General features: G+C 56.5%; 1 protein-coding gene across 1 annotated transcript; it reads right to left on the reverse strand.

Annotated features, from left to right (window-relative positions):
- Window positions 1-1,331: 1,331 nt before the first annotated feature.
- On the reverse strand, window positions 1,332-14,495 carry NFKBIE (NFKB inhibitor epsilon). Its single transcript, XM_074168800.1, has 6 exons — window positions 14,161-14,495; window positions 3,663-3,765; window positions 2,890-3,121; window positions 2,659-2,747; window positions 2,158-2,406; window positions 1,332-1,838 (listed from the first exon to the last, which is right to left on the reverse strand). The coding sequence occupies exons 1-6, from the start codon at window positions 14,493-14,495 to the stop codon at window positions 1,773-1,775; spliced, it is 1,074 nt and encodes a 357-aa protein (XP_074024901.1). The 3' UTR covers window positions 1,332-1,772.
- Window positions 14,496-20,221: the final 5,726 nt, after the last annotated feature.

Here is a 20,221-nt window from a genome sequence, read left to right on the forward strand (position 1 = left end):
TTTTAAATGCGTCCAGGGATGGTGATTCCACCACTTCCCTGGGCAGCCTGTTCCAATGTTTGATAACCCTTTTGGTGAAGAAATTTTTCCTAATATCCATCCTAAACCTCCCCTGGGTCTGCTTGAGGATGTTTCCTCTTGTCCTATGGCTTGTTACTTGGGAGAAGAGACCAGCTCCCACCTCTCTACAACTTCTTTTCAGGTTGTTGCTTGGTGCCTTTTCCCTCCCCTTCTCACCCAGCTGCAGCCCTGGCCCCACCATGCTTCTTTGCCCTGCAGCGCCCGTCACTCCTGCTCTGGCCCACCCAGGAGTGCCCCATGTCCCCTGCGAAGGTGGCACCAGAGCAGCCCCACGGGGCACCTGCTCCTGGCTGGTGCTGGCCAAGGCCCATGAGCAGAATACGGCTTGTTTGCTGCAGGGTTGAGGCCCTGCCAGAAGGTGGGAGGCAAAGATTCAAAAGAAATGGAGCAATCCAACCCAGCACTGCCGAAGAGACCAGGCAAGCTCCAGAGGGGCCTGCAGGGAGCCCATGCTGCTTTCCTGGCAGCATTCCCTTGCTATCTGTCTTTCCAAGAAGGGAGGAAGAAGCTCACTCCAGAGCATCTCGGGGTGATTGCGCCATCCAGGATTTGCCCCAAACAATAGCAGCTGCTCCCAGGCAGCAAGTGGGGAATTTCCCTGGCTGAGGTGGGATCAAGCGCACTGGGTGTCTCCATTCTCACAGCACCTTCTGTCGCTGGTTTCCCAGGGCCTCACACGTGCTCCTCTGGCTTGGAGAGGGGGCAGGGAAGGGTGGTGAACTGAACAACAGAAGGGATGCGGAGATAACCCTGTCGTTTCTGCTGCTTTCAGCCTGGGGGAATCTAAAACCCAGGGAAGACCCATGCCCTAAGTTTTTTAACACCCTCCCAAGCCAGAAGATGGTGCAGGATCTTTCTATCCTCTTTACAAAAGAGGAAACCATGGCATGGCAAGGCAGTGAGATGTCAGGCATGACAGCAGAAGCAGGGATCCTCAACCTGGTCTTCTAGCACCTCCGATGCTCTGTCTTCAGCCCTGATGCCAGACACTCGTGAGGACGGCACAGGAATGGAGCACCAGGCTGGGACACCCCAGCCTCGGCCTTGAGCACTGGAAAGGCTCAGCAAGTGGGGAAGCCCCTCTGGTCTCGCTCACCTTCTGCCGTGCGAGGGAGGGAGCAAGACCCGAGGAAGCTGGAGAGCTGGGGAAGCCCCTGCAGCCCTCACATGCCTGGGCGCCCGGGGTAATGCTCAGCCTCCCCACACATCAGGGGAGCGGGTTGGGTTAGATCACATGAGACTTCAGGCACCCACAGCAAGAACAAACCTTTATTAAAGTGAGCGTTAACTCTTCTCGCCCCACACTTATTCTGACGACATCCAGGGGTGCCAGAGGATGCTCTGTCCACAGTACAGCATGAAAAGGAGTCCTCTTTTGCTCCTTTCCTGGGTAAGCTGGAGACCCCCCACAAGTCAGACCCATGGCAGGGAGGGGAAATTCAGTCCTGCTGCAGGGCACAAATACTAAAAGAAAAGCCTCCCCTGTGTAGTGTTCATAGCGACACCTTCTTTCCTCTGAGAAGGCAGCCTGAGGCCAATAAAACTTTTCCAATGAGGGAAGGGGAGGATAATAAACATCTCCCAAAGTGTCTCTGCTCCCACTGAGCTGCAGGCAGGCAAGGTCCCAGCGGGCAGCAGGGCAACAGCACAGAGCAAGGAGGCAGCCCGATGGGCCAAAGGAGTCCAGGAGCTCATTCAGAGCACACCACAGGCTTTCCCGAGATCTTCAGGTCATCGAAGGGCAGCAAGGCGAGGAGCTGCAAAGGCAAGGGTGCAGAGGTGTAAGGATCCAGGGTTGTGTCTCCACTCAGGGCTGGGGTAGGGGCCCAGAATTTCCCCCCCAGCCCTGCAGCCTCCCACCTCCCCAGGGAAGTGCCGAGAAACCCTGGCTGGGCCTTTCCTAGGGCTCGAGGCAAGAGGCAGTCACCCCACAGACCCCCAGAGCCAATGCCTGCACCCTATAGGGGAGAACAGGCATGGCTAGAATTTCTTCCCAGGAGCTCCCCCCAAATCATCCAACTCCTACACCCCCCAACACGCTTGCAGAGCCACAGGCTTCCCCCTGCACAGACTCACATCGTCGTTGCCATCAGCCAGGTCCTGGGCTGTCTCATCCTCCATGTTCCTCAGCAGGGTGTCAGCCCCAGAATGTGAGAGGATAGCGGCGATGGCAGCATCCTTGCGGCCCACGGCCAGGTGGAGCGGGGTGCACCCGTTGTACATCTGGGCGTCCACGTACGCCCCATTGCGCAGCAGGAACTGGACAGCCCGGCGGTTGTGGCACTCCACAGCCAGGTGCAATGGGGTCTTCCCGCTTGTGCCCTCCTGCAAACCGCAGACCACAAGGGCATGGGTGCAAGGTCCCCTCAGACAGGCCCCGCAGCACCCACCCACACCCCCTTGACAGGGTGCGGAGGGTGCAGTCCCCACCCTGACTGCTGTCACAGCACCCAACAGCCCCTCAAGGACCTTTCCTCTCTTCTCCCTCAAAATTCAGTGCCACCAAGCCCCACAGCAGTGTCTGCCCTGAGGCCAGAGGGAGTGCCCAAGGGAGCCAGGCACTGTGCTCAGCCTTACCCGAACATCAATGTTGGCACCGCTCTCCAGCAGCAGAGACATCATGGGGATGTTCCCCTTCAAGGTGCTGATGTGCAGACAGGCCAAGCCTGGGATGGGGATGCAAGAGAGAGAACCACAGTCAGCCCGGACCAGCCCGAGGCACACCAGCCCTGACGCTCCTGGATCCCTGCATACACAACGCGTGGTCTCTGCCCCAACCCGACCCACCGGGCTGCTCCTGGGTCTCACCTTGCCAGTTCTGGAGCTGCAGGTCCTGTTGGTGCCCGTGGGTCTGCACTGTGCCCTGCGGTGGGGCTGAGCCCTGCAGCAGCTGCTGGGCGCACTGCAGGTGCTGCTGCTCGCAGGCCAGGTGCAGCGGCGTGTTGCCATTGCGGTCCTGCAGCCCCGGGTTCACTCCCTTGTGGATCAGCGCCTGGATCACGCTGGGCTGCTCCAGGTACACGGCGAGGTGGAGCGGGGTCTAGAGAGGAGGTGGGGACAGAAATTAGGAAAGGGGGGGATGCCCTGCAGGACACCAAGTGTGATGAGCCACACTTGCCTATGGGAGCCAGCCTGGTGGCATGGGCAGGCTGTTGCACAGGAGCCCATCCCTGTCCTGGGGTTAAGCACGGCTGACACCAGGGGTGTGCAAACACTTGCTGCTCCTCACCCCCCTCAGCTCAAGGATCACCCATGAGGGCAGATCTCACTCTCCCAGGTTATCTACTCTCACATTCAAGCCATGCTTGCTCCACCCTCCGGGTCTGTCTGTGACGTCCTGGGGCCTCGTAAAGGACCTCTTCACCTTGCGGTGCTGGGAGCTGTCACAGCTCTCTCTCAGGGTATCTCCCACACCCTTCTTCCCCTTCCTGAAAAGGGGCTGCTCACATGGGACCTTCACCATACTCTGGAGGAATTGGGTGGAGGGTCCTGAGGAAAGGGCAAGTGGATTGGGCATCTATCCAGGGAGCAGCCTGCAGCACCTGCCTTCCTCCCATCTTCTGCCTACCAAATCTGCATACCTGGAAAAGATCATTTTGGATCTCCAGCACCTCCCTGGGCAGCTGAGCAATGCAGCAGAGTGCCACAGCTGGGACGCAGTGGATAATGGCCAGGTGAACCAATCTACAGAGGGGATAAAGGGAACAGGAGAGGAAAAAAAAAAAGAAAAATGAGTCCTGAGTGCTGTGATGAGGAGCAGAGATCCTCCACTGCTGCATGAAGGAACAACCTCCTCCAGTCCCCTTCCCCTTCCACCAGCTCAGAACTCCTCCATCCTGCCATCTCCCCAAAGAAGCTCAGCAGCAGGGCAAGGCAGGAACATAGCCTGAGGCTCCCCAGGGCAGTCCTTCACTCCGATCCCCATAGGAAATGGACCCTCCTGTCCCCACTAAGCACTGCAGGGTCCTCCCTCAGACCTCACAGCATGCGTGGAGCTTGGAACCCGGCACTGACCAGAGCCAGGCCTCCAACTGGGACAGGTCCAAAGAGCCTGGGATGCATTTCGCAGAGCCCAAGGGCTGAGTATGGTGGCTGTGGATGGACGCCTGGGCTCTGGCAGCTGCCTGGGGAATTCCAGTTCCCCACTGCTCGCTGTGCACTGCACTTCTGCTTTCCCCTCCACGAAGGCAAGCAGCCAAATCCAGGCAGGAGCCCGACGCTGGTCCAAGATCACCTGTGCAGCACAGTCCCCGTGCCAGCCGGTCTGCCAGCCCACGCCAATTTCCTCTTCTCTCCCCCACATCCTTCCCTTTTGGCACTGCCATGGCAGGGCTGGCACGCAGCCCACCAGCACAGAGGGACACCAGGGGTGCAGCCAGAAGAGCCTGGTGGCCAGCAGGATGCTCACATCCTCAGGATCGTGGCACCCACAGCCATGGGGTGGCCAGGAAGCCTGGAGTCCCCCAGCCCAAGGAGAGGTTTTATTTCCAGCCGAGTCTGATGCCGGCCCCTGGCACACTCAGAACAGAAGTGAGAGCATGACGGAGGCAAAGCCGAGAGGGAATTTCCAGTCCCCTCTCTCGAACTGCTGTGCTCCCAGGCCCCCCTGCGCAGAGGGACCAGCCACTTGCCACAGGGCAGCCCCCTCGGGCCACCCCTGCCCATGGCAGGCAGCAGTGAGGAGTGGGCAGCAGCAAGGAGCAGGCAGCAGCTCCTGCTCTGCAGAGCAAGGGAGGCATGAGCTGAGCCTTCCGCCACCCCCTTGCCACCATGCTGGGGCCTCTGGGTGGCTTTTATCTTTGGCTGCGATCAGCTCCAAAGCAAAGGCCAGACTCTGAGCGGGCTTGTGGCACCCATGCTGCTTGGCAGAAGTGGGCAGGGACGAGGGCTGGAGGGAGCTGTGCCAGCCCCAGAAGAACAACCCGCTTGCTGGACAGCCCAGCTTCAGGATGCCACCTGGAGTGTAGGGGATGGACAACATCCCTCTGCAGGGGCAAAGGCAAGACCTGGCCCTAAAGCGCTGCAGCAAAGAAGCGGGAGTAGAACTGTATTCTTGCCAGCTGCAGCAGGGACATGGGTGTGCCAAGGAGCCCAGAGGTCAGTCCACAAAATGCCCTTTATCCACCTACTCCCAAGCGCTGCCCAAGGGTTGAGATAGCACCTGGGACCCTGAGCATCCTCAGCTGAGCCCCAGTTTCGGTGGCAAAAGAAAGCCAGTTCCTCTTCGCCTTCCCGCCAGGCGAGAGGCTGACAGGAGAAAGGTTGCATCCGTGGGGAAGCCCCGGGTCACGCCGTGGCAGGGAATTCCCCGCTGGAAAAAGAGGCCACCCACATTTGCCTCCACACCACTGTGGGGTACCCCCTCACCACCAGTGCTCCGCAGGGCAGGGGAGGGGGCTGCAAGCCAGGGCCGAGCAGCCCCATGAGCAGGGTCTGTCTCCCCTCAGTGGACCACGGGGCAGGGGCACAGCCAAGGTGGCCAGGCCAGGCTAGCCGGGGGCAAGAACGAGGGGCAGAGCTGGGGAATGAGCTGCAAGAGTACCCCTTGCCTCAGCAGGCTCTACCGGCCTGGGGTATGATCCGAGCAGGGACATTCCCTGCTGGGTTTTGCATCAGGCCACTGGTCCCGGCGGTGGCACCTGTGCCGAAGCGTCCTTTGCCTGCTTGCAGGGACAGCCCCGGTTTCTCCAAACCCGCTCCCAGGTACCACCTGCGGGAGGAGGCCATGGGATCTGCCTTTTTCAGGTATGGCAGAGATAAGACCGCTCAGGCAGGGGACTTTCCAAGGCAATTCGGCTTGAACTTTAAACCTCTGCTGCTTTCACTTTCCAGAGCCACGCTGGGCTCCCAGGGGAGAGAGCAGCGCCCGGGGGTTGCGTCCCACAGCAGCCAGCCCCCATGCCCCCAGGAATCCCCCCGGCCCTTCTGCCACGACCCACGCCATGCTTCACTGTCATGTGGGGACAAGTGGGGCAGTCACTCAGGGGAGGTGGAAACCCCAGGCAGACCTCAGCCAGCGCCGGCACCTCGCTCTTCCTGGGTTGGGTGGCTTTGCAGCTCAATGAGCCAGTGGAGCCACTTAGGGCTCAGCTGATGCCAAACAAGTCTGGGCATCTATGCCACAGAGGCGATGGGGATGATTGTCCCCACCTGGCCAGATCCCAGGCTTTCACCTTGAAGCTGGGCCATGCCTGCTTTGAAGGATTGCTTCCCCCTATTCCCTCTTCCTTCTCCACCCAGGCGCAGCCTCCTCCTGTGCTTTCATTTCTGCATTTGTCCCTCTCTTTCCTCATTGCCAGCCCTCAGCTTCCTGAAACAGCTGTGAGAGCTGTGAGCTACTCGGGGGAATCGCAGCAAGGCCATCAGGCTGGGACGAGCCCAAAAGCGTCTGTGCACCAAGGCACTCCGTGCCACAGGCAGTGATACCAACCCGGAATCAGGATCGTCTCTTGAACCCCCACACCCAGGAGAGCTGAGGTGCAGGCATGGTGTCCATCTCCACTTTCCTCTGGCCAAGGCCACAAGCACACCTCTCTCTCTGCCATGGCAGCCACACGGTCCAGCCGCTGACAGGCTGCTGCATGCTGGCACCTGGCAGTCACAGCTAAGACCCAGAGCCAGGGCACGGTGACAGAGAGACACCCGCTCCCTGCCAAACACCCCTCCTCACCCAGCCACGGTCCCCTGCACCTCTGCCTGCAGCACTCCTGTCTCCAGCCACAGAGGTGGGTGCCCAAGGGGTCTTTTGGGAAGGGTAACAGGGAGTTTTGGAATGGACAGGGGATGGAGGAGCTGTGGGCAGGGGAAATGTGGCCAGCCGAGGAATACACACTGATGGGCTCGTTGTCAGCTTTTCCACTTGCTCACCAGCTCCATCCTGGCATAAGGGGACTCATTAGTGCTCTGAATCACAAAGGTCCCACTGGCACAGAGCATTCCTGGCACAAGGTCATCTACCCATCATCAGAGTGATAACGATCCTGGAGCAGAGAGGTCAAGGCCATCTCTGAGGACATCCCCGGGTCTGAACACGCAGCACTGCCATGCCCAAAATGGTCCTAGTTCAGTCACAGAACACCCATTTCCACAGTGCTGTCCATCTCCCAGGCTTCCGAGTGACCTCAAGCACCCAGTAGGAGAAGTGTCCATGTCTGAGGATGCCTGCAACTGGAGTCAAGGAGCTCCGACCCAGCTCTGACGCACAAGCAGAACTGATGAACTTCCACCAGTTCTCTGGCTACCCTCTTCCCTCCCTCTAGAAAAGGGGCTGACCAGCAGATTCCCCCCAGCTGTGGAGCAAGACACCTTGTCCTCAAAGCAGCCTCTCCCTTCACCATCTCACCCCAGAAGCACCCAGGACAAGGCATCCAGCGTTCAGTAGACTTTGCTTTGACAATTTTTTCTTCCTCTCTAGATAAGGTCCCTGTCTGTAGTGGGAACAGTTTGCTCCTGGCTCCTTATTTTGGCAGAGCAGAGCAGTAGGAAATCATGCAAACAATTCACACAAGAGAAACTTGTTCAGGGGAGGAAATGGCCCCAGCAGCAACAGAGAGCAGAGTGAGGGAGGAGGAAAACAGCAGGGGAATTCCACGCTTACCCTGCTCTCCTGTTCCAGCCCCGTAACCTGTTAACCGCTTCCTCAGCCATCAGCATGAACCTCTGCCAGCAAGCTCAGCAAGCACAGCTCCATCCTGCCCTGCAGCCCTCTGCCAGCCCAGCCCAGCCCCCTTCCTCCCTGCATACCAATGTGATGCTGCCCAGCTCCATAACACTGTGCCAGCTGCCCTCTGGCAGCTCCAGGGGAGCAGGAGATCCCAGCTGGCTGTAGGCTGATTCCCATGTCCTCTGCTTCTGCAGGTTTCTTCTCCCCTTCCCTGGGCAAAGTGCCTTCAACCAGTGGGTTCAGCCTTCCCACCCCGATTTCCATTCTGGGCAACAGCTGCTTCCCAGCCTGCTGGTCCTGGGGCCACAGGGATGGGTGGGAATTGATGGGCGAGCAGGGCAGGCAGCCTCCACCTTTCCTGTGGTGCTCTGCAGAGGGTCTGGTCCGGCTGCTGGTATATGAGGGGTGCTAGAGGCTGACTGGCAGGGGAGGCATTGCGAGAGGGCTGTGGGTGCTTTGTTTTTCAGTGAGGTGAGAGAGGAGGAGGAGGTGGGTAAATGAAGGTGCCCCCATTCACCCACGTACTGCACCCCTGGCCTTACATCCTCTAGACTCTGCACCCACGTGTTTGACCATTTTGCTCCATTTCTGAGCAGGTGGTCGGTCCTTGATTGCAGAAACCCTAAACATCAGATGCAGAACAAGGGGTCAGTCCTGCACTACCATCACTGCAGGGATGAGCCAAGCCAGGTCAGCCCATCCCAGGAGGATGGAGCTGGTTTCACAGACATGGGCCAAGAAGCAAGATGAATGATTACAGTAACAGCATCCTGAAAGGTGCATCGGCCGTGGCAGCTCCATTTCAAATGAAGCAAATTCCCATTCTTGTCCATCACAAAGAAAATATGTTCTACAGTTTCCGTGCACACAGAGATATCTTAAGGTCAGAACAGCCTCTTGCAAGAGGACAGTGCCTGGACTTTGCCAGAGCCAGTACAACATACCCTAACAATCATTTACAGCCCCATGCACATACCCTTGCTGCCTCAGGATTTTCTTTTAATGAGCTGTGGGTCTAGGATGTCTCAGGCCCCCCCCTTCAGCCCTGCATCTGCCCCAGTCAGAGGGGCTTCCCATCTCCGGGACGTAGAGAGCATCCCACGCAACTCACTGAGAGGCACCCAGTAACCATTCTCACAGCTCAGAACCCACAGCCTCTCTTCCTACACAGTCACATCTGACTCCTCTTTTATCCACATTGTATTAAAAAAAACCCCAAACCAACAAAAATCAAAACTTTCTTTGTTAATTTAGCTGAGCTCAACCCTTTCCCAGCAGCAGCCAGGCCTGCCTGCAGAGTGCAAGGAACTGAAGCCCTTCCCACCTCGACTGATCTGTTACAGCTAGGCATCAGGCTTCTGCATCCCAGGACATGGAAATTTCCAGCCATTCTTTCCCTTCCTTTGTGCTGAAGTTCCCTGTGCCTCTCCCCAGCTCTAAGGCAAACTTATGCAGGTGGAAAGTCTGAAGAAACTTCCTCCGGGCCAGGCTGAAGTCATCCGAACAGGGAAAAAAAATTAAATCTCTTCTTGCCTGCGCAATCTCAGAGGGCTGCCAGGACTTACCCATCTTATGCCAAGGCCGTACGTGTGTGACCCCTGTGGCAGCCAGCAACTTCTGAGGCATCCAAAAGGAGCCTGTGCAGAGCTGCCTGCCCTCGCTTGGAGGGGCACCAAGCCCTCCCCGCTCACCAAACTCCTGAGCACACACAGAGGAAGAGCCAAGAGTCCAGGCACAGGGACCCAGACCCAGCAGCTTCCCTTCGTCCTCCAGCCAGCCCCATGTTAGGACTCATTTTCTTCTCTGCATCACAGTGGTGGTGTACTAGGGAGCAACCCGGCATGGACTTGAACTTCCCTGGCAATCAGGCAAAGAGCTTTCAAAGCCCCTCTGGAAAAACCAAGAGCATCCCTGCTTCCCGTTAACTACAGCCATCCCGCTGCTGGGCAGCCAGCAACAGCCCAGCCCAGCCGCGCAGGGGGCTCCCAGCACAACCAGCAACCAGGTGTGCTCTCTGCATCAGACTTCTTTAATCTTTAACCCTTCTCCTAAAGCTGTGGCCCTCCAACCCTCTGCTTCTTTTTCCTTCTTGCACAGTGGTTTCCCCTTGCTGTCACACATTGAGCGCTCCCCCAGGCGCACATGCTGGGATCCAGGGGGACGCTGAGCAAGCAGCCATACCAGAGCAGGCAGCCTGAATGGGGAAAACCTCCATTCCCCTGCATGGGGAAGACCTCCAGCACAGGGCTACACAAGATGGAGGGGTTACAGCTGGCACATGCCCGTGAACTAGAATAGAAGTGGCTCTTGGCCCCGCAAGATGAACCTTTGCTCTCAGTGCCTTCCCACGCAGGCAAGGGCTCAGTAGGGAAGGCCCCTTTGCTACCATCACACGGAGGAGCGTTCAGAACATCAGTTCCCGCGGGGCCCTGGTTTTACTCGATTAACTGTCCCCAGGCCCTTGTGAAGGCATCTCAGCCCACGAGTCACTGGCACGTGATTTCTTATCAGCAGACGGGGCAGCACTTGTCTCTGGTGGAAGGAGGAAGTCAGGCTTCCTCCCCTCCCTCCCCGAAACATGCACTCAACCAAAAACCACTCGGTCCCATTTTCCACCTAAGGGAGGCCGAGATCTCCCTCCTGTGATTGAGCTGGGGACCCCTTACCTTCACCCCCGCAGAGGACCTATGCTGCTTTGCATCCGGAGCCCCATGCAGAAGATGGCCACCCTCCTGTGGAGGCACAGCCCCCAGCCTTTCAGAGCACGGCATGGCCAGAGGGCCCAGATCAAGGCTCCATGCACTCTACCCAGCTGCCCAAGGGGCCCATCACCGTGGCATCAGGTACCAACAGCATAAACTGGCACGTGGCCCAAGGATCAGCATGGGCAGAAAGGGAAACCCATTTTTAAGTTTAAGACAGAATATATAGTCTTAGAGGAAGCTCAGCCTTATTTCCCACACTGATGAATCAACTCTGCCTCTCCACAGCTGGCAGAGGTTGCCATAAACCCAAGCAAACAGGGAGGTTTTCCCTTGTGCTGGAACGTGACAGGCAATCCCATCACACCCCATCCCACCCTGAAAGAGCTGGTCCCTCACCTACCCCTTTCCCAGGACACTGGACTCATGAATCTGCCTGGTGAGGGCAGAAAGAGGGGGTTTCCTCAGTGAATCCTAAGAAAGGTTGAGCTTGTCTGGAGGCCGGGGCATGGCGATAAAGCTGCCTGCAGCCTGCTCAGAGCTAGCCATGCCTGCAGCTGGAAAGCCCCTCTCTTCAGTTCCATGCACAGCAGTCCCATAGGGACTCAACTCAGCAGAAAAGGAGCTGGTTTACATGGAAGAGCCGGATGCCCGGGGACCACTTGATTCACAAGGAAAAGACAGATGCTTGGAGAAGACTGCTTGAGCGCACAGGGCTTGCTCTCCACCCTGCCATGGAATAAGCAGGATAAGTACCACTGCCCTAAGTGCACCCACCATCTTCTGCCTGTTCCTCATCCTTGACCTTTCCTGCCATGCCAGCTCTGCTCTCTCAAGGACTGATGTGCTGTAGCCCAGTTACTGCAGCTCTGACTTCCCTGCAGCAGAGGGACCGCCAGTGGCACTGGGGAGGTGTGTGTGTGTGTGTGTGAAGACGGACAACTGAGGCTTTTGCAAATGATTCTTGGAAGACAGCACCCACACATTTCATTGGCCATCACACCCACATCTCCCCTGTTGGCCAATTTCCTTCCTCCAGAAGCAGGACCCCTTCTAATTTTGAGCACGGGAAGAGCCAGTTTTAGCCCCATTGCTTCACCCTGCCTGGGCTAACGCTTCTCTCCCACAGAGGCAGGCAGGAACTAATCCAGGGAAGATCCTGCTGACACTCCAACTGGCCAAGCACGTGCTCCTCGCCTCTGTCTCCACCTCATACACTTCCCCCACAAGCAGCAGGCTGACCAACACAGCCCCCTCCTAGGGAAACTTTGAGGTGACATGGGTGGGCGAGCCCAGGGGAGCCATGGATGGACAGCCAAGACTTCTGCCAGCTCCCTCTGTATGAGCCCAGTGCTCCTCTCCACTCGGTACCAGCCAGGGCAGCTGGGGAAACAGGAACTTCTCAGCCAAAACCCCTAAACTTTTTGCATTTTCAGAATTACAATTACAGGAAGGTGGTATTGCCCAAATCTTCTGAAATGTAATGATAGTATGATTTTAATTCTCTTCCTGGAGATGTTTTGTGGCAGACATTCAATCAAGGCACACAAGGAAACGTGCTGCTGACAGAGATGAAAAGAAGCCGATGGGTTTATCTGGCAGGATGAAAGGGATGCAGCCTGTGGCCATCTGATCTCTTTTCTCTGGGGGACCTTGTGTCACCGGATGAACAAATGCTCTTTAGACTTAAGCAGCACTGGTGGCAGTTCCATGAGTCGCTGGGCGCTCTTGAAGTCCCCATTTGCATCGACCAGAGTGGTGGATGTTCAGCATTTCTAAATATAAACGCCGCCCACCTCTGCCGCAGGGTCAGAAGGAGAGACAGGAATAGCAGAGGCAGAAATTCACAGCCTCGCCGCTCTAACCACAAGAATAGTGTTATTTTCCCCAGCGCTGGGAACGGATCCCAGGAAGGCCGGCTCCTGCGCAGATATGGCCAGCCTGGAGCTGTACGAGCTGCACTGCCAGCAGACTTCTAGCTCGCTCCCTCCCTCTCTCTTTACAGATTTCCTGTTCTGAATTGCACTGTGAGTGAGAGAAAACAGAAGAGCGACTGCAACCATTTGGAGAGCTCTCTGAGAGCCTCTCCTGCCTTCAGTAACCAAGGCACCACCAATTAATGTTTCCCTAGTTAATGATATGCTTGCGTTAGGCTCTGGCTAAGCGAGTCTGACAAGCAAAGGGCTCAGCCACCTTACAAAAGAGCCCCAAGCAGCAAAAGCATCTCCAAGCAGCTGCATCCTAAAGAAGAGCAAGCAGGGAGCCCTGGGCACACCACAACAGGCTAGCCCAGGAGGTTTTTTTTGAGGCATTACTTCCACAGCTCTGCTTAAAAGACCCTTGTCTCTCCCGGTGGGTACCTTGGCTCTAGCGTTACAGCTGGGAAAGGTGGTGAAGCTCCTCCATGCTGAGAAGCCCCAGAGCCAGCCTGTAGATAGGACAGGACTAGAAAGCAGTATCCAGGCACCCGGCTGGGGAGCGTGGGAGGCTGCATTTAGTCTAACCTTGCTGCCTGCGAGACTTTCAGCCAATCCTCAGAGCAGATCCCACAGTAAGCATTAATGAAGTAATTACCAGATGCACAGGCTCCTTCCTAACCAGGAAGTAAACACTGGGGCTGGCTCCTAGCTCATCTTCAGCCTCAGAACCAGATGTGTTCTGCCAGACGAGCACAGAGCCCCCTTGCTGCTCCCACTACTGAAGATACGTGCTCGCTCATGTCAGTGCCTCTTAGTTTCTCTTCCTCTCGCACCATTACCCACTATTAAACTCCAGCCCGGGTTTGGGGCAAAGCTTTGCCCTTCTCAGTTGCAAGCACGCTTTGCTCATGTTCTGTGTGTGCACTCATGATGAAAACCTTCCGTTGAGGGAATGTATGACAGGAAAGAGCCATGATTAGCTGAAGGCAGTTACCAAAGCCAAACCAAATACCTCAAGTGTGATGCCTCTGCCTTTGAGAGGGCATTACGGATGTGGGAAGCCCCCCCTCATTAAGAGAAACACTCGTCTCTGTCACAGAGGCTCAGGAGGGCAGCCCCGTAGCAGGGAGTGCATTACAACTGTGCTGAAAACTGCAGCTGTGCAGGCGGGTTGGCAAAGCAAGGAGATTTCCACCTGAGAACAAATAGTTCTTGGGTTGCTTGGTCCGTGGCCCTGACACAGCCATCTCAAAGTCTTGGCCTGCACAGCCAATCTCATTTCGGGTCTTGCTTACACACCATCTCACGCGGCCAAGCCTTCCCCATTGGGGAGGAAACATCGCATTCTCTGTCGAAGAGGCAGCAGCGGGGCTTGATTTGCTCCCACACCACCTTCCAGTTGCTAGCGGCCCCACAGCAAGTGGAAGTTGGCTTCCTACAGCGAGTCTGTTCTGTGCCATATTGCCCGGGGTGCCTCTCCCTGCTCACTCTGCTGGACCCGGCTCGGGTACCCCACCGGTCACCCACCCAAACCCACTGCCGGTGCCAGGCATCCATGCGCAGTGCAAGGCGGGAGACTCTCAGGACCTGGGCTCCGGGAGTCCTTCGCAGCCCGGCTGAATGAGTGCTCGCTGGGAGAGGGTTGGGGACCACTGGAGATAAAGCCCGGCTTATCTTCAGGCACCGGCTCCCCGCCGCCGGCCGGCTGCGAGGGGCCAAGCCCGGGGCTGGGGGTTCCCGGCGCTCGCGAGCCTCCCCCGGGGAGGGAAGGAAGGAAGGGGCCGCGGTCACTTACGTGTCCCCGTCCTCCGAAACGTAGGTGAGCGCCTCCAGCTGCTGCCGGCTGAGCCCCTCGGGCGGCGGCGGCTCCTCGGCGCGGCAGACGGCCGGCAGCCCGGCCAGAGGCTCGGGAAGGGCACCGGAGCCGTAGCTGGAGTCGAGCCGCTCCTCGGCGGCGGTGGTCTCAGCGGCGGCGGTCTCAGCGGCGGCGGAGGGGATCTCGGCGGCGGCGGGGGTCTCCCTCCCGCCCGGCAGCGAGCGCAGCGACTCGATGCCCGAGTCGCACTGCCCGTCCTCCCCTTCCCAGCCCGCCGCATCCTTGCGGCACTCGCCGCCCGCCGGCCGCGACATGGCTCAGCGCCCGCCGCCCGCCCGCCCCGGCCCCGGCCACCACCCCGACCCCGGCCCCACCGCCGGGGGGCTCATGGCCGGAAAGCCAGCGAGCGGCGGCCGGCGCGGAGGCTAAGGTTCCGCGGCTCCTCCTCCTCCTCCTCCTCCTCCTGCCCCTGCCCGCACTGACTCAGCTGCGCCCGGCCCCGCCTGCCCGGGATTCCCCCCGCCGCCGCCCCGGCACCCCAGCGGCACCCCCTAAGCAGGGGGCTTGCTTCTCCCCGCCCGCTTTGTGCGGGGGCGGCGCGGGAGCACTAGGAGGGAGAAAACCCACCCCTGGGCACGGCACGCGTGGGCCAGGGCCGGCAGCCTGGGGTGCGCAGGGGAGGTGGCCGCACTGTGCTCTCCCTGCGCCGGGCGGTACGTGCCGGTGTGTTCCCGGAGCTGCCTCCTCCCCTGCCCTGTTTGTTTGGGTTCTTTAAATAGCAGGCAGGTTTGCCAGGGGTGGGAGAGGGACCTTGTCAGACCAGGCGGTGTGTGGGTGAGGATGCTGTTGCAAGCGCAGGTGTTGACTGAAGCCGCAGGCTCTGTGGGAAGCGATATGGTGGATGTCACTTACCGGTGACGAAGATAGGTGCGAACGAGAAAAGCTTTTCCCACATGGCTTTTCCCACATGGACGGTTTAACCCGTTTCACCCACTGAGACACCTTCTTGTCTCTTGCCTGTATGGACAGAGGGAAATGCCAGATGGTCACTACAGTTGGGTGCACAAGTCACTTAGTCCAGTCACTTCCCACCGCCTTTCTGTGCTGCAAATAGAAAGCCCAAGCCCAGAGTGGCTGCTGGGGCTCACGCAAGAGCAGCCGGGACACAGATCAAAGCTGGAAACAAAAGCTCAAAGGAAGGCCCAGCTCTCTGATGGTGAATGATTGACCAGGCTGCGTTTCAGTGATCTCCTTCCAACATCAAAACTATCCAGTCGTGTTCCTCATGGATCTGCACAGACTTCATCTAGTTGCTTTCCAGTGTCCCAAGGAGTAGACTTTCCTCAGCAGACAACCTAGATAGCTCTGAATGCAGGTGACACTTTAAAATCAATTTCACTTGTTGCTTTTAGTGCTTGTCGTGCCTCTCCGCCTCTGCAGGGTGTCCATCATTCCAGCTCAGGCCAGCAGGAGGGGAATGATCTCTTCCTGCCACACACCTGCAAGGGAGCTCACCTGGGAAGAGCTTGGTGGTAGGCATGGGACCGGGTTCACACAAACCACATGCAAAGCGCTGATGACTTCCCCCTCCTGCACTGCAGCTGCCGCTTCGGGTTTGCGTCACTCGCCCAGCACTGGCCACCAGGCCTTCAACCGCAGCCTTGCTGCAAGTGAGCTACCCAGAAAAAGCGCCTCCGACCAGGCAGGAAGAAAGGTTTTGGGGTGTGAGGGCAGCAGGAGGCAGGCAGGGGAAATCTCTGTTGGCATCAATAACTTCCAGTCACAAGTTTTCCTCCCACGCTTGGGATCTGTTTTCAGTGTCTCCTGGTGTGTCCCTGGCACTGCCTGGATGCAAGACTACAATCGCTAGGGGAAAGGAGCTTCTCCCACATCTTATCAGCTCTGTCCAGTGCAGAGCAGCGATCTGGGCCATATATTCATGTCGGTCCCCCTCACACTCTGGTGATGGCTGCATCCCAGCTCCATGTGCCTCCACAACTGATGTTCCTGACCCCCACACAGAATTTCTATTCTTTTAGCTTTCTGTACCCACCTGGCTACTAGGTTACCCATCAAATGCCTTCCAAAATGCCTTAGCCATTTTCTCAAGTAACATACTAGATGTTGCTAGAGCTCCGTCATGGAATGGATTCTTATAGACATTTGTGTGGATGAAATCAGGTATAGGGAGAAATCCACGTTGGTCGAATCAGTGCAAACCTGTGTGGTGATGCACAAAGATTTCGCCTTTCTGTGAACTAGTTGCTGCTTGGCTTTCCAGCAAGTGGCACCCCTCAATTATTTTGCTGTCCTGTTCCAGTTGTGGCATAGGTGTGGAGCTTGCTTCCAGGGCTAGCAAAAGTGGAGTGGTTCAGCCAAAGCACAGAGCCTGAGCTAATAAGCTCTGGACCAGCTCTGCAGGGAGGCAACTGGAGCTCCACCACCTGGGAATCTACAGAGCAGTCTACAGCAAGCCGTCTACACCTCTGGCTGCCAAGCAGCCCCTGGAGGTGGCCTTCCTCTGCTGATGATATGCAATTAGCTGGAGCTAGTGATCTTGCAGCTTCCGTGAGGTGAGCCTCGAACTTTCTTGAGCTGGCTAGTGCTCTCCCAGGGCTCTGTTGTGGTGGTCTGCTGCAGCTGAGCTATGGAGACCAGGCAATCCCCATTAAAATCAGCTATGCCACCCAGGCACCCAGGTCCAGCCACTCTGCACTCTGACCTCCCAACTACACCCACTCTTACCCAGCTCAGGCACCACCTCCTTGCTGTCTCTCTTCTGGCTGGATGTGCTTCTGCTATCCCTTCAGACAACTTGACTGGAAAGTCTGAAAGATGAACTTGGCCACTCTGCCTCGTTATTTGCCTTCTGTCACCCCTTGGGCAAGGCTTGGGTTCCGTTTCATGCTGTCTTACTGTCAGAGAGCTTTTCTGCCTGGCCATGCGGCTTTTTGACTTACATTATTTTCAGAGGTTTTAAATACAGAGAGATATACATATACATATGCACATGCACATATATAATATCTAGATATAATGTATTGGCAGATAGTGGCAGAGGGAGTAAAAGCATTTAAATATAATACGAGGCCAATCTTGCTGTTCTGACTTGCTTTTGAGGATTTTAAAACCAAGAGTCTAATTCTGGGCCCTCTCCAGTCCCCTTTAAGATGTGCCACTTAAAATGGTGAAAATTGCAGGGAAAAAAAAAAAAAGAGATAGGGATCTATTCCCACTAGAGGTCAGTGTTAACACACACCACTCAAAGGCACCCAGCGCTACTCAAAATAACTTCTTCGGCAAGAAACTCAGCTCAGAAAGACCCTCCCACCACACTGACCTGCCAGGAGCATCGCAGCAGAGCCTGGGCATGGGAAAGACTCCTAAGGAGACCTGTGACGCCCGCTACTGTCCCCAATAATGTCCAGTCCCAGAGTACAGCCCTCTGGTTTCCGAAGTGAAACCCAGCTCTCTGCACCCCGCTTCTCGAACCTGGGCCTGGCACCAGTGTCTTCTCCACTGTTCCTCAAGTTGTTAAATGGGTGAGATAAGTGAGATGAGGCCGAGAGACATGAAGAAAGGGTGCTTATGCTCAATCTGTGTCTGGTCTGAGGAAAAATAATGGTACTTCAATTGCCAGCTGTGGTCCTCTGCCACGTTTAAGCAAAATAGGTTACCTGAAATTGTTTTAAGCAGTTATTGCCATAATAATTCACACCAGGCAATGTGACTGACATTAGATTCCCCACACACAGACTGTCCATGGCACAGTTTTGGTCCCACACAAGCAACGAGCTACCCCATTCCCTGGGGATGCAGCCCTTTTTCCCCATCCCCAGCAGCAGGAGTCCTGAGCCCAGCAGAAAGGTGCCAGACCCATGCCTGAGGAAGATCCCATCCCATTTTCCACCAGAGATGTCTCTGGATGCCCAAAGCAGCAACCCAGACCTCTGCCTGGGACTCTAGCTCCAGCGTAGGGAGCTCAGCCCAGAAGCCACATGCGCTGGGCTCTTGGCTGGGAGCAGAGGCCCCAGGAGAGCGAGGAAAGCCACAGGAAAGATGACAGGCTCTCTCCTCCAACTGCTGTTCCATATATCTGACAGCAAATCAGCTCTGTGGTGCACCAAACTGGGTCACTTCACTTTCTGGCCTAACAGAGTAAAGCAGAAACATGTCGTTTAAAGATTCAATGCCCAGAAGTGAGGCTGAGCTTTCTAACAGACCAGGGCAAAGCAGGTCCTCCTCAGGTACCATTTTTTGAGGTAATAAACCCAGAAAACGCTAGCTGCCCTCTTGTGGTAAGTCTGGCTGAAATCACAAGGTCACTTTGAATCTCTCCAAGGATGCCAGCTCTGGGCACCTGCTTGCTTTTGCAGTGAGGGATTATTTTCAGTCGGAGTTTTCCTCCCTGCAGCCCGTGTTGGATGCCTCTTGTCCTTTCACTGTACACTCCCGTAACGTTGCGGGAGCCATCACGCCAATACGGTGACGCAACACAGAGCAGATCAGGTTTGTCTGTGGTAGGTGTGGTAGGTGGTCACCAAGTTCCCCTCCCTGAGAACCATGATTCTCATTGTTGCCCAGCATCCTGTGGTGGACAGGGCAGTTTCTACCTACTTGTGTCATTCACTGCTGTGTGTATGATGTGTAGGTGGTTGGACAAGGGGATCAATTAATTCTTTGAATGGGGATCACACCTAACTCACCTTGCCTTGGCCACAGCACTCATTTCCAAAAGCAGAATGTTATTGATAAAAAGGTGCACTAAACACCTTTTAGCTTACAAAGCAAAAGGACAAAAACCCCAGATACTTCAACAAAATTTGATCTTCCTCATATAACTCCCATCGGCTCAGTGGCTGCAATGCTCTCTACTTGCATCTGGGCAAATGCATGGCTGATAAGACCTCGGTATGTATTTATTTATGTGTGTGTGTGTGTGCGCCTCTGTGTGTGCTCAGAGTTCTCCCAAAGGAGACGGCAGATGTGGTTATGAATGAGGAGGGGATGGCAGATGGTCTTGGAAAACTGATGATAAAACCATGCAAAAATAGATGGTGAAACTGTGCCCTAGGTGAGAAATCTCATCACCTGGGGCTCTCTTTAGAGCTAGTGGAGAGGCAGGCTCACTTCCAGAGGGTGGCTCTGGTAACCTCTGTTTGGCCACACCACTTCAAGGAAGAGTGCTCCCTGCTTCCCACGGAATGGCTGTGTGGAGTGAGGCAGTGCTCTGTCGCCAGGGTACCATTTACTCATGACTCTCTAAGCACAATTTATCTGGCAGGGGCTATCCAAGACAGAAAAAACCCCTCAACTCACCCAACCATCCCTCAGCTCACCTTGCCAGGGAGCACAGGATGGATGCTGCCAGTGCTGCCTCCCGTCCTTCAGCATCACCACTCTGGACCCGATGGCCATTAGAAAGCAGGATGGGTTAACTTCCATTTTTGACTTGCTTCTGCTTGAATTGCTTCCTGCTTCACCCCAGCCCCTCACTGTAGCCCTGCAGCCCCCCTGCTAGCCCAGCCCTTGCCTCCTAACAGTGCTCCGAGTGTCTTCTCTGCTGGTCCCTAGCAAGCTGCGCAGTGCTGCCAGAGGTATTACTCATGCAAGCTCGTCTCTGCTCTCAGGAGAGTTAAACCTCCCAACTGCCAGACTGAATTAGAGCTTGTGTCTCTCCACACTTGCATCAGAGTGATTTGGGAACAGGCCTGGTGGAGCCACACTCCTGTAAGCAAGTGAGGAGCCCAGGCAGGGGTTAGGAGAGAGGGGTGAGCAGGATGGCTGGCTCAGGGTGGTGGGGAGGAGAGGTGGGGGTGAGCAAGCTGGTTGCCTGTTGAAATATTCAGGTGCTGAGCTGGAGCACAGGGCATGCAGAGGGCAGGTGGTCATCCCCAGGGATGGAGAAGCCCAGGCACCATGAATAAATGATGAACAAGTCCATGTTGCCCAGGTAACGGGTGCTCCCAGCACATTGAAGGTGGGATTGCAACCATTCCCCAAGGTGGGGTCACAGCCATTCCCCAGGACGTTGGCCTCT

Source organism: Numenius arquata, chromosome 2 (genome assembly GCF_964106895.1).
Source record: "Numenius arquata chromosome 2, bNumArq3.hap1.1, whole genome shotgun sequence".
NCBI lineage: Eukaryota > Metazoa > Chordata > Aves > Charadriiformes > Scolopacidae > Numenius > Numenius arquata.

Coding starts and splice junctions, on each gene's coding strand:
- NFKBIE (XM_074168800.1), bottom strand. CDS start 14,495: ATGTCGCGGCCGGCGGGCGGCGAGTGCCGCAAGGATGCGGCGGGCTGG. Junction 3,122..3,662: donor TCCAAAATGATCTTTTCCAG/GTATGCAGATTT, acceptor CCTCCTCTCTAG/ACCCCGCTCCACCTCGCCGT. Junction 2,748..2,889: donor GCAGCTCCAGAACTGGCAAG/GTGAGACCCAGG, acceptor TCCCCATCCCAG/GCTTGGCCTGTCTGCACATC.